The sequence below is a fragment of the Triticum dicoccoides genome, chromosome 3A (assembly GCF_002162155.2).
Source record: "Triticum dicoccoides isolate Atlit2015 ecotype Zavitan chromosome 3A, WEW_v2.0, whole genome shotgun sequence".
Classification (NCBI taxonomy): domain Eukaryota; kingdom Viridiplantae; phylum Streptophyta; class Magnoliopsida; order Poales; family Poaceae; genus Triticum; species Triticum dicoccoides.
The window spans coordinates 1,414,142-1,428,188 of record NC_041384.1 but is presented as its reverse complement, the minus strand read 5'-3'; the positions used below and the strand labels follow the sequence as shown (position 1 = coordinate 1,428,188).

Here is a 14,047-nt window from a genome sequence, read left to right as displayed (position 1 = left end):
GGTGTTATCTGTAGTTCGACCTTCCTTGACAGAATCCGAAGTGGCCCACCAGGCCGGCCCATGAGAGATAGGCCCATAGCCCAAGGACCCCTTGATCCAGGACACCCTCAGTAGCCTCCGAACTAGCCTCCAATGCCGAGAACCATGATCCTTAGTAGCCTCACGCGCCCAAAGTCTCCGACTTGCGGGGCGAGTTCTCTTTCCCTTTGTGTCCGACTTTACAACAGTTTGGCTGCTGACGTTCTCGGCAAAGTACGACCGGGCCCACAACATCAATTTTCTTACTTAGGGTTAACGACACCCCTCAATTTCTATGCGCCAGAAGCAGGTAGACGGTCCAACAATCTATTACAAAAATGCCCCTCACAGGCCAGGGAAAAAGCGCCTATTAAACGGGCTGAGAACTCTAGGTGTAATGTATCCTATCCCCAAATCATTGAGAGGCCAAAAGAACCAGAGAACTCTGCAAAAATGGCGAGCGCCCCAAGAGCCTCCTCATGCCCTCATGGCTCCCTCCCGGGCGACTGGGCAAACTGTTCGGTCTCCCATCTCCAGCTAAGCAACCTCGAGACGCAAGGGTACCTTCCTGCTTCAGATCGTGCATCCACCCACCCCGGATTGATTTCCGCAAACGGTGAAGTTTTCGCGGAGAACTTCCCTGCTCCACACAAGGAAGAGAGGGTATGTTTCGTGCCCTTCCTTTTACGAGGCTTGGGCTTTCCCATTCACCCCTTCCTGAGGGGTTTACTAGAGTTTTACGGGATCCAACTCCATCACCTCACCCCCAGATCTATTCTGCACATCTCTGGCTACGTCGCTCTTTGCGAGATGTTTATCTAGAACATAAAGGCAATTATTTTGATGGCTTTTTGGGGCTTCTAGAATAAGCTGCCATCTACCCAGCTTAGTCTGGAAGCCTAACCTTTTTTAGAAGCCTACTAGCTAGTCAAATCTTAATTAGTAGGCCTCTAAAATATAAATTTGATTGCCTTCCATAATAAGTTGGGTATGAGGCAGCTTATTCCAGCTTATTCTAGAAGCCAACAAAAGAACCGACCCTTCAGAAATTGAATTAGTTTTACACCTGAGCAAATAAACATAAAACCACAACACAAATGTAAAATGAAAATAAAAAAGGGGCTACATAATTTTATTGTCCACTAAAAATTTGCAAAATTTATTGCTTTCTACCAATGAAATGTAAAACCACATATATCTCTCTACATGGAAAATTTTCCATGCCGCAAGGCTGCTCCACCACGTCTTCTAGTTCTCTGGTGCGGTTTCGTTCTGGATGGCGAAGCCCTGCTGGATTGGCACTGTCATACGCGTGGATACCGGCAAAGAGATCATAGATTTGATCTTCTATTCTAGGAAAAAATTGCGGTTGGGTGGCTGTAAATTCCTACCTGCGGGAATCTACATCAACGATCTACACCACTCTACTTTTGTTGCAATCTAGTTGGTAACGATCTCATCCAATCTCATATGCAACTTCATAGTGATCCTGGGAATGTGATTCGCAGTGCATTTTTTTTTGCTTTCTAGTACTACATCTCCCAACAACATCTTTTACACCCCACTAGCTAGATCTTTCTACTAGGACAACATCTAGGCGACGCCATCCAAACTATAGAGCAAGTAGCAACTAGGTCAGAGTGTTGTAAATCAAAAGGAACTAATAGTAGCTAGGGCACGCAATTCACGGCCAGGAGGCATTTGGTTGCAGTCGCCACCACTGCGTAGGCTTGCGTTCCAAATCTGCATTGCGACCGGGTTCCTTCGCGTCCGCCACGGACGACGCCAACTCTTTCCTCGAAGAGGTCTACAAGAGCTGGAGACTGCGTTATCGGTGTGCATCATGAAGTTGAAGAATCAAGGATGAGCCTGCCAAGAGGGTTCGTTGTCGATGTGAGGCCGTCGATCATGGGGAAGAGCATCCACGCCGGCAACAAACGGACAACATGTTGATGTTTATCTATAACATTTATAAAACCGAATTAGTTTTACACCCGAGCAAATAAACATAAAACCGCAACACAAATATAAAATCAAGAAAAAAAGGAGCAAGATAACTTTATTGTTCACCGAAATTTGCCAACTTTATTGCCTTTTACCACTGTAAACGTAAAAAAAAAAAATATCTTCAGGTGAATTATACGCATGCAGCAAAATACCGCAAAGCGCAAAATCAGGATGACTACTTTTATCATGATACGGATGCCATGCTAGTCATACAGAGGTCACATGCCTGCCGTGGGCGACGGGGTCATGAGGAAGTGGCTGCATGCCAAAAATTGGGAGGCAGCAATCGGAATGGTGTGATTGTGTCCCAACAGAAAGATCATTGCTTGCTTGGTTGATTGTGTGTGTGTCCCCTAGCTGGCCAGGCTGCATACAACCCATGCCTCACAAACCACCCACCACCCAACCTCCCTCTTTGGCACCATGTCACGCCTAGTTCATGTCTCATCTTGATTTGCTCCATCACATCATTTGCGTCGTCTCAAGAAGCACTGATTAACATCTAAAAATACACTGATAATATTACCAGACCTAACCTATATATACTTTACGGTCAAAATCAAATTCCGTTTAGTTGAATCCTTCTCGTCAAATTTGATTATTGTTTCAGTTATGAAACAACAAATATAAGATATAATCTTGCTGTTTCCGAGACATCTGATAACAACTGGAACAATACAGAGAAGATATTACTTCAGCCACAACTCTTACGGTACAAAGAGAAATGTAGTTTTCGAGTCTCGAGCACGCGTATATAATAATTTCTTAAATAACTTGATACATACATGTATCTCATCAGAAACAAATTGATATTACACCACATGATGAATAAGAATACAAACATCTATTATACATCCCAAATTTATGCCGAAATCAAACTTCGGTTAGTTGAATCCTTGTCATTAACTTCGATCATTGTTTCAGTTATGAAACAACAAATATAAGATATAATCTCGCCGTTTCCGAGACATCTAATAAAAACTGGAACGATACAAAGAAGATATAACTTCAACCACAACTCTTACGGTACAAAGAGAAATGTAGCTCAAGTCTCGAGCATGTGCGTTTATAATTTCTTAAATAAGTCAATACATACATGTATGCTGTTGGAAACAAATTAATATTACACCACATGATGAAAAAGAATACAAACATCTATTATACATCCGAACAAACCAGGATGTATGTATCATGTGACACCGTGTCACGCGTCTTCGACATCATACTCGATGATGATCTCCTGGTAATAAAATTCACCAGTGATTCAGAAATAGCCAATCCTGGGTTGCTATCTACACAACAACAACTTTTACACCATAATTAATTAATCCTAAATGCATCTGTATGCATCTTGGGTGGAGAGGCCCGGGATAAAAGGGCTTCCATTTTCTAAAGAAAAGTAAAAAATGCACGCTACTCCATCCATCCTCCTTTGATTAACTTGCGAAAAAACGAAGCTAACCAACTGAAGGGGATGGGGTGAAATGAATATCTATATACAGTAGTTAATCGATGTGGTGATGAGCTAATGAAGATTAACTCAAATCATGGGTGTATGTTTTTTATATGCATGGAGTTATGGCTAGCAGGCTGCGGATTTGGTGGCGAAGAAGGTGCGTTTCGTGGCGGGGCGGTCGGCGGCGTGGGCAGGCGGTGCACCGCTGCAGGAAGGGCAAACGGAGGCCACCGTGGCGGCGGACGGAATGAAGAAAGCGGCGGCTGGGTGGTGGTGTTGGTGGTGGTGCAGGGCGCGGAGGTGCTGGAGCTCACGGTGGAGGCGGCGGTTCTCCTCCATGAGCGTCTCGCAGCAGCGCTTCAGCAGCTCACAGTCCACCTCCGTTTGCTTCAGCTTCGTCCTGCAATCAGTTAATTCACCATCATGTATCCACATTCATGAATACTACTACCTTTGTTTCTAAATATAAGACGTTTTGGCAGTTTAAATTGAACTGACAAAATGTCGTATATTTAGGAACATACATTGTATTAATTAACGATCTGATAATTAACCGGATAATTGGTTGATGCAATTGCTATCTAACCTGGCTCTTCTGTTTTGGAACCACACCTCAACCTGCCTTGGCCTGAGGCTGAGCTGCCTTGCTAAAGATGCCTTCTGCTTCTGCTCAGATTATATCAATCAAAAAGGCCAAATCAGAAAGCCTACCATAAATAATAACCAGATTTAAACCCAAATCAACCATGTAAAAAAAGCATGAAAAAAAGAGTATGCGGTGATGAATCGGATAATCATAGGGGGATCAAATCAAACACTTGCATGGCTGAGGGTGCTCTGCTCCTTGAAGTGATCCTCCAGGAGCGCCGTCTGGTCCTTGGTCAGCCTCAGCTTCTTCCGGCTGCCGCCACCGCCGCTGTTGTACCCCTCGACCAGGTCGTCCGCGGCCGACGACGCCGCCGAGCAGTAGATGAGGGCCCTCTCCTCCTCCTCCCTCTTCACCGTGCCGGCACCGGCCAGCCTCAGGGACAGGCACGGCTCCGGAGGCGCCGCTTCTTTCGGCTGAAGCAGGTGGTGGTGGTGCCCGGCGCCGGAGCCGAGGGAGAGGCCCAGGGCCAGGCCGGCCTCCTCATGCGCCATGAACATGCTAGCAAGCTATCTCTCTTGTTTTCTCTGGCTAGCTAGCTTGGGAATGGGATATGTGCAGTCAACTAATGATGGGTGGCCTCTTGCAAACCCTTGTGCTGGTGTCTGTTTGTGTAGACAGAGAGAGGAGAGAAGAGAAGACAAGGATGAGGTGGTGGTTGAGGAGGGATGGGAGAGGGAGAAGGGGAACATGCATCGACCGACTCTATCGGTCTTATGAGCATTCAGGGCTCCGGTCCGGTCCGGCGTTGTCGCTCCGAAATTGACAACATCGATCACATGATCAGATATGTCGTCATATAGTAGAATGGCCACAGAGGAAACAAATCTGAACCTTGATGTGTCAGTGAGTGTGATCAAGTTATGTTTGGTATTGGATGGGCTTTAACATCAACAATGACAACAGGCGATAATATATAGCCATCGCTGTACCAGTGAAAAGCTCTGTATAGAAGGTGCAAGAAAAATTAGCTTGTGTCCAAAACTTCAGTCTATTTACCTGCGAAAAGGTTGGGATGATAAAGGGAAGCGAGTTTGGATCGCTTTTATTTATTTCAGCAGTGGTTCATCAGCTTGCCCGATTGAAACCAACAGAACAGGCATGCCTCACTCAGGATGAGCAAGTGGTTATGTCTATCTATAGTGTGCTGCAGGGGACAAAATTCATCAACTTTCGAAAGGTTGTAAACATTAAGCCCATATATATATATCTGTGAGGGAGCAAAATTTCTGCTTTTGATATATAGAGAGACATTCCAAGGACTGTAATAAGCATGGCCCAGGCTGTAAACAACGGCAGCAAACTAGGATAGAAAACACAGTACATCTTAGAGCATCTCCAGCCGTTGGAGCCCCAAGAACACCACCAAACCAAAAAAGTTAGTGTCTTGGGGGGCCAAATGCTTCATCTGGCTAAAACAGGGGTGCATGAGGAGGGCATCTTCCCAGCCACATCCCACCCCAACCAAAAGTTTATGAGGGAAATGATTAAGTGGGCCAAAAAAAAGGACATGTGGGGCAACACGAAACTTCCGACGGCGCCCCCAAGAGCCCCCAACACGCTGGGTTTGCCGGCGCTATTTCGACGTCCTTGGAAGGGGGAGGGGGCGTGACTGGTCTGTTTTTCGGCGAAAAGTGTCGTCCGAATTTACCTGAATTGTCCTGATTCCTGAGTTTACACAGAAAAGAAATCTCCTTCTTGGGCTTGCAGATTGACCACTCTTGTAGTGTTATAGATTGAGCAATCACAATTCACAAAAGATATAGAGCCAAAGATTGAGATTTTGATATAACTTGTCCGTTGGGCCTTTAAGTAATATATTCAGGTGGGGACCCTCTCCCCCCGTGATTGTTCAAAAACAATATAGATTGAGATTTTACCTCCAACGGGAGTGGACTGAGCTCGAGCCGGCCAAGACCGATGCCGGTGCCAAGACAACGCTCCATCGGCCTGAGCCAACAAAGTCACCTCCGGCACAGACCCACGACGGCGAGCGAGATTTGGCGGCGGCTTAATGCTAGAGGCGACGAGAGGGGACGGGCCGCGGCGACGGCGACAACGGGGCTTGGAGAAACAACAGCTGGACCCACAAAAGCATCGGCGAGCACGGGCCCACGCGGCAGTGAGACGTGCTCGTGCTCGTGGCTGAACGTGTGCACGGACCCACACGTCGTTGACACACCAGGATTCGTCGACGCTCCGAGGGTTAAAACGACGCCGAATTTGCTGGAAAACCATGGGTGTCCATAAATATTGCTTTGGTTCACAAATGAATACAAATATGATGACACTATTTATGCGTTTTGTTCTTTTTCTTTTGCGAAATAACTTCTGAATTATTCCTGTTCAATCATAGCAGTACAACGAAAACTAGAAATGAATAAAAAATTGCATCCATATCCGTAGACCACCTAGCGACGACTACAAGCACTGAAGCGAGCCGAAGGCACGCCCCTATATGCATCATCACCCCTCCCTTGCCGGAGCCGGGCAAAACTTGTTATAGTAGACAGTCGGAAAATCGTCGTGCTAGGGCCTCATAGGGCCAGTCCACCGGTACAACAACCCCCACCGATGAATAGTAGTGTAGATCGGAAGGATCCAATCTAAAGACACATGATTGTAGACGAATAACAACCGGATCCGAGCGGATCTATCAAAGACAAATCCACTGGAGACACATCACACCACGTGCCCACCAACGATGCTAGACGCACCGCCGAGACAGGGGTTAGGCGGGGAGAACCTTGTTCCATCTTCAGGGAGCCGTCACCGTCTCACATTTCTAAGCAGGACACAAACCCTAACAAAAGTCAAAGAAACATCTAAAAACGTAGCCCTCCCGCTGGCAATGGCCGGGTCCATCGCGCCCCCATGGCCCTAAGTTCACCGGAGACGAGGCGGACCTGGCGGCAATGCCGACGAGAGGCAGAGGAATCCTAAGCTTTTTTGGGGGACAAGAGGCAGCGGCTGCTGAGCATGCGTCTATTCAAAGTTTACAACCTACTTGGACTTTTTCAAATTCCTACACATGAAAAACAAGACTAAGATCCTTCAGTCCTAGACCCCCACCACAAACCCACCTTTTATCTTCCTCCTTTCTCTCTTTTTTCATTGGACAAGGGATGGACATTTGGTGGATATGGTTGGATGACTGTCTCCTGCTCCCTTGTTTGCGGACACGCCCGGACGTGCGTTTTAGTGACTCCCATTGGAGATTCCCTTATTCGCCTCCCCCACCACACATACTCTCCTCCCCGCTTTCGGTCCTGTCATCATCGATGCCTCACCAACATAGTGCCACGCAGGACTGCCTTGGGCTCCACAGTCCACACCACCACACTGGAATCCTTCACGCCGGTCTGCTTCGCTGCTCCCATCATTGTGTGTGCACCTCCCAGCGCTATGAGCCTCACACGCGCACCTGGTGTGCTGATGGATTCTCTTTGAGTCTTACCACAACAGTGGACTTATTGCTCTTTCGGGAGCGGCGGGTCCTTTATGTTGGCGGCTTCGCGTCTGCGTCTTTGCACAACACTCCCTCTTTTTTTGTGGGGGAACACTCCCCTCTCCTATGTCCTGGTCCATCTCGAATGACAGCGCAACTGTTGGTGTGGTACCACCTGACCGTGGCGAGAGCAGGATATGTATGTGGAATGAGGCAATAATCGTCGCCATCTTAGCCACATTGGGAGAAGACACGATAGCAACATGGCCGCATATGGTTAGTTCGAGGAATGATAGAACTTATGCTTAGTTGCGGGTGAGGCGGACGGACTCGGGTTTGTACGATTTTGTCGAAGACCAGTGTTCTTCTCAAATGTGACCCTAAGAGCAGACGCCCTTTCCTCAATAAACTATCATTTGTGTGTGTGGGGGGGGGGTGTGGACCAAAAAAATTAGCCTTGTTACATCCTTTTCCGCAACCCCTCTTATTGGTGATACAGAAACCAACTCCCACAAGCGGGAAAGATGGACCTTCCCTAGTCCCAAATCTTATTGATTTCATTTCTGTCGCTCTGTCAGGGTGTTGCCCTCGTGCTCGACCGACGCCCCGTCGGCTGTCCCCGCCAATCCGTTCTCTAGCCTCCATTGAGTCATTGCCTCTTGGAGGTCTTCCCTCCTCTTCTCCGGCCGCCGCGCCCCATCGCCGCCCTGCGGGGACCTCGCCACACAACTCGGCCCCAACCCCGCCGCCACACGCCTCTGCATCACACAGCCCACCCCCATCTCAACCCACCCGACAACCCCCATAACCAGAGCTTCTATGTGGACCCCGCATGTCACTCACATATAAGAGGTAAATTTATCATGAATATGCTGAAAACAACTCCTCAATAATCAGAAAAGTGTTAGTGAGACAACCCTAACAGTAACAAAAAAGAAAATTAGGGATCTACTCAAGATGCTCTAAATGTGGTGGCTTCTCCTCTGTTAATTGAACCGCAGTTCCCTAATAGTAACACCTATCTTGCAAGAAAAAAAGATCTAACTTTTACCGGCGGCGGCCGCGGCAAGTGGTGGTGGTGACCGGCGATCGTCAGCCTGTGGCCTCTCGATCCATCGATCGCCACTTCCCAATCTGAAATCACGCCATCCTTATCCCCTCTCCTCTCTCTCTCTCCACCGCGTGGCCCATCCCTCCCTCCGTCCGTCCCCATGCCCCCCGCCGCGTGCGCCACGCCGGCGGCCGCGCGCCCGCCGCTCCCGGTCTCGCGCCGCTGCCCGCCGCCGCCCCCCTCCGCCGCGCACGTGCCCGCCCGCCGCGGCGCCTCCGCCACGGCATGCCGCTGCACCGTCTCCTCGTCCTCCCCCGCGGCGGCTGCGTCGGCGTCGGCGTCGGCGTCTTCGTCCCCGTCGGCGTGGGACTGGGCCCGCTGGAGCCGGCACTTCGCGGAGGTGGACCAGGCCGAGAGCTACGCCTCCGTGCTGCGCTTCCAGCTGGAGGAGGCCGTGGAGGGCGAGGACTTCGCCGAGGCCGCCGCCCTCAAGCGCGCCCTCCTCGACGCCACCGCCGACGACGCCGTCTCCCGCGTCATGGCCGAGCTCAAGGTTTACTCGATTCGCCCGTCTCGCCCTCGCCGGTTCCGGATTCTCACGATGTTCCGCTACCTAGGGTTCGTCCCCGTCCCCTGTTTTGTTTCCCCCACCTCACCTCTTGTTTTGATCCATCCTCGCAGAGCGCCATCGAGGAGCAGCGGTACCAGGACGCCTCCAGGCTCACCAAGCTCGCCGGAACCAGCCTGGTGAGCCCACTCCTGCTTCTCCATCGCTGCTGCTTCTTATTATCATCTTCTAAAATCATGAACCTGTCAAATCACCATCTTCTAATATCATGGTGCTGGTCCTAAAAAGTAATACACACCAAACAATGGCTAGTGATAATCCATTAAGTGGGCTTTTGATGCCATCCCGCAGCATGCGTGGTTGGGTTCGATTCTAACCAATTGCATTTTCAGGTAGGTTGGTGGGTGGGGTATGCCAAGGACACAGATGACTCGATCGGGAGGATCGTACGGATTACCCCTGGCGTCGGGAGATATGTCGCCAAGAGCTACAGCCCAAGGTCCGCTTCTCGTTATTTTCTAACTTACCTTACAACCAAGCAAATCTCTGCATAATTCTGTTACCAATACTTGCTAACCAAGAGTATTTCATTTCTTTCAGGCAATTGGTCACTGCATCTTCAGGGAGCCCATTATTTGAAATATTCCTCGTCAGGGACGAAGACGAGACGTATACAATGAAGGTGCACTGATATATCTTTAGGCAGTTTATAAGATAAACAATCTCAGTTATGCCCAGATGTGATATTTGTATTTACAAAAATATTAGACAGGTGGTACACTTGCGACCGACAAAAGGAGCTTCAACTGCGTCTTCATCCGTGTCATCAACACCTGCAGACGATCCAGTTAAGGCAGAGATTGAGAGTTCACCGGAGAGCAGTGCTTTGTCTGAAGGCATTACAGAGGAAGCAAACACGGATACTACGTTAAAAGGGAATGATGATGTCGAGGAGAAAGCGCAGGACACTGGAAGAACCAAGGAAAGTGGCGTCGAAGGGTTGAAAAGTGTTCTGAATTTTTTCAAGTCCCGGATTCCCGAGTTCAAAGTTCAGGTCATAAATGTGGAGGTGCCCGAGGAAGCTGAGTTAGTTGCGGATTCGTCGGAAGAGTTGGTGCAAGATGATGTGAAGAGCACATCAGAGAGTTCATTGGAAGAGCCTAGCACCGAGGAGTTCCAGGAGGAAGATGTCTCTGATGGAGATTCAGACTCGAACGACGAGAGTAAGGGGCCAGAAGTGAAGCTTTTCATTAGCGGAGTAGTTCATAATAAAGAGGAGGCTGGGGCAAAATCTTATGTTCGGGTTCCCGCTGAAATAAATAACCTGGAAAGGGACTCATTTGAACTGTACATTCCTGGAAAAGGTTCTGATCGGGATCTGAGTGAAACAAAGGCCGCGAAACAGAAAGTCGCGGATATGGCTGCTAAATTGGCGTCAGAGCTCATGCCCTCTGATGTCGCAAAGGCGTTATGGGGTACCACCAAGAGTTCCTCCAAGGTAAGAACGACCTTTCTGTTTACTAGATGTGATTATTTAGCAACTATGGATTCTTTGATACAGTTTATATCTCCCGCTTTCAGTATTGTGTATGTATACCTCCTGCTTTTAGTGCAAGCAAATTAGAGGGATTTTTCCCTTTAGAAGGTCAGGTGGGAGGAAGCTATGTCAGTCTGGAAAACTTTGGAAGCCCCATGTATTTGTTGGGCACTGGCTCAGCAAACTTCGGCGGTCTTTGGATTTTGACATTTTTGGAAAAGAAACAGGACTAGCTAATTCTGGTTGCACCATTTGGTACTCATCATTTTTCCTCCTTAGATAGTTGGGGTACTCTTAGAGGTTATTTGCTGTGATAACAGGTCAATACTCAGAATACTGTCCAGTTTGATCCTTTCTATCCTAATTTTGGCTCGTTTGATCCATGTATGGTGGTACCATCAGAGATTATATTTGGTGTGATAATGGGTCAATGACTAAAAAAAAAAAAGTTCAGTTTGATCCATTCTATCCCAACTTTGACTTGTTTGGTCCATTTATATGGTGATAACTTTCCATTGCCACGAGTTCTGTAGACCATATTCCTATCATGTAATCAAGCTAACTGATAAGTGGTGCCCTCACTGCAGATAAATAAAGAAGTCCAGGAGCTTTTAAAGCTTACATTGAGCAAGGCCCGAGTCAAGCTGACTGAGAATACCATTTTCAATCGGATCGTTACGGACTCTAACGGCTCAGATCCATTTAATGGTAAAGTTTGCTCAGTTAAGTTGATGGCTTGCTGCTTTTGTAATCTGACAGGCGGATTCCTTGCGTACATTTAGGTCTCTATGTAGGAGCGTTTAGTCCATATGGCCCCGAAGTTGTACAGCTCCGTCGGAAGTTTGGTCATTGGAATAGTACCGATGACGTGGAGTTTTTCGAGTATGTCGAAGCAGTTAAGTTGACTGGTGATCTAAGTGTCCCCGCTGGACAGGTTTGCAGCTTTTCATTTGGTTCATGCTTCATATTTTCTTTATGCTTCTACAAAAACAAGCTGACATCGTATTTTAACTTTTTATTTTTTTTCCACAGGTAACATTCCGTGCTAAGGTTGCGAAGGGCAGTCGTCTTGAGAATCGTGGTGCATACCCAGAAGAGTTTGGTGTGGTAATTCCTGTTTACTGTCCTAATTATTAATAATGTGTCTGTGCTCATTCAGTTTGTATTCGGACAAACAAAACTCATCTGCTTTAGGTTTAAATTTCATATACGCCCAAGCACATTAGCATAGTGCTCCTGAGCATATGTGTTGCATCTGTTGTATATATTTTTCAATCTAAATCTATTAAATTCTTTCAGACTGCCAGTTATAAAGGTCAGGGGAGAATAGCGCAACCTGGATTCAAAAACCCGCGGTGGGTGGATGGTGAGCTGTTGGTGCTCAATGGCAAGGTAAAATAAAATATCCGGCACTGTTGCTCTTGCACCTGCAGCAGCACTGATACTGAAATAGTAAATAATTAAGCATTGCCATGATGTATAAGTTTGTGCACATTATAGTATTGAATTATATATCACTAGCAACCGAGCTCGCAGAATATCGGTTATCTGGTCTAAGAGTTGGGCTGTGAACCTTTGGGCTCATCTCTGAACTGACAGAAGTTTGTATTCCAAATGGGTTTAAAGTTATCCAGCCACATTGCTGTTTTTGCTGTGAACTCTTTAGCGACATTGCCCTTGATGTGTCTCACATAGATTCTTTTTCGCAGAGTGCAATCCCACACATTGGTGGCGCAGAGCTTGGTTTCCTGTACAGCGTGCCTGAGCAGAGCTTCCTGGTTCTCTTTGACCGCCTTACACTTCCCGAGTGAATGAGATCTCTTTCCGAAACGAGCTGATTCTCACATGGGAGGGAATCCCATGGAGAGACAAACTGGCCTGATTTCAGGTGGCCAAAAGTAGGTTCCGCATGGCTTTCTCCATCATCCTCATCCTCATCCTCAGAGGGAGCTTCCTGAGACGGCTGGCTCCTCATAGGAAGATCCAGTCGGTTCGGCATTTTGAGGGTACAGGGAAACATGGCATTATGCTTCCTGGGAACATGGCTGGTATATTGAGCTGTCATGTGATGTGATACAAGAGACAAAACTTAGGGTGCCAAACAAGCGACGCGGTTATAGATATGTTGGGCGAGACCTTTTTCGCGGGTTTCTCTCATTTGTTCATTTGGATGAAACCAGTTTTGGTATTGCCTTGATGCTAGAGAACAAAATAAAGTTGATGCCATTGTATCCTAAATTGAGCTGTCATGTGATGTGATCCAACCCGAGGCTTCCAAACGCCGCCGCGGTTGTAGATGCGTTTGGCGTGGTGGGTTTCTTCATTCATTCATGCAAATGGAACGGTGGAAATGCCTTACAAACGATTAGACTTGTCGAGAGAGTTTTTCGTCTGGAGGCATTATCTTGGACTCGTGATGCTTACAGCATAAAAACAGAGCCCATTGAAATGAAAAAACATGTGTGTTAGGTGGGGCCCAGTGGTCAGAAGGAAAAAAAATCACTTGAACCCGGGTCTCTCGTATCCTAACCACCTAGACTACGACGGATTCGTGTGCTATTTTGAATGAGATGTTTATTAGACAAGCACACAAGACATTAGGCCCAGACATGGAAATCTTGGCGCTTCTAGTGGTAATTTTTGTTTTCTACCAACTCGCGACACTGTTGAGGCAATAATGTCAGGACCAATAACCAGATCAGTAGTAGTAATTAATAATGCCGCCATTAGTCGATTCCGCCTCTGCACATGTCAATGGCCAACCGTCAAATACTCAAGTCTTGACCCGCAAAAAAAAAAAAAAAAAAACTAAAGTCTGGAGAACACAAGTCCATTTTCCTTTTCAAGGAACAAGGAATACAACGATACAGTTACAAGCAGACTAGTATTCAAGATCAGGTTAGTGCCTTTTTGAAGGTCCCTTCCTTTTGACTAAATAAAGACCACCGTGCAGAATACTTGATTGGCCCTGCTAACCCAAGCCGAGTGCAGAATCAGATGGGCGGTGTCTTACAGCGATCCTTGTCGGTCTTCGTGAACAACCTAGCCATGCTGCACAACCGGGAGTATCAATCTATATACCTTTAGAAGAGAGTATATCAATGGTCCCGTTGGCGTCTCGCTGGAGGTGAAGGGTTTGGGCATGCCACAGAGCATAGGCCGCCCTCTTGGCTTAGCTCCCCAACAAGGTGGTAATAGCCTGCGGAGTTGGCCATGGTATCATTTATGTGCTTCCATGGGTGCCATACCTAGTTGCACTAAGGTTAACAACGAGTGACCGTGGAACACGGTAGGGTGGGCGCACATCGTTACATTG

The 14,047-nt window shown here is 47.5% G+C and overlaps 2 protein-coding genes across 2 annotated transcripts; one reads left to right on the top strand and one right to left on the bottom strand.

The window, feature by feature from the left end:
• Window positions 1-3,052: 3,052 nt before the first annotated feature.
• Window positions 3,053-4,803, bottom strand: LOC119270843 (homeobox-leucine zipper protein HOX15-like). Its single transcript, XM_037552894.1, has 3 exons — window positions 4,304-4,803; window positions 4,068-4,147; window positions 3,053-3,881 (listed from the first exon to the last, which is right to left on the bottom strand). The coding sequence occupies exons 1-3, from the start codon at window positions 4,625-4,627 to the stop codon at window positions 3,608-3,610; spliced, it is 678 nt and encodes a 225-aa protein (XP_037408791.1). The 5' UTR covers window positions 4,628-4,803; the 3' UTR covers window positions 3,053-3,607.
• A 3,968-nt stretch (window positions 4,804-8,771) lies between these two features.
• On the top strand, window positions 8,772-12,969 carry LOC119266574 (protein EXECUTER 2, chloroplastic-like). The gene is made up of 10 exons (XM_037547806.1): window positions 8,772-9,179; window positions 9,308-9,373; window positions 9,587-9,693; window positions 9,795-9,876; window positions 9,967-10,692; window positions 11,319-11,439; window positions 11,514-11,665; window positions 11,764-11,838; window positions 12,031-12,123; window positions 12,441-12,969. Exons 1-10 carry the CDS (start codon window positions 8,787-8,789, stop codon window positions 12,540-12,542), a joined length of 1,917 nt encoding a protein of 638 aa, XP_037403703.1. The 5' UTR covers window positions 8,772-8,786; the 3' UTR covers window positions 12,543-12,969.
• Window positions 12,970-14,047: the final 1,078 nt, after the last annotated feature.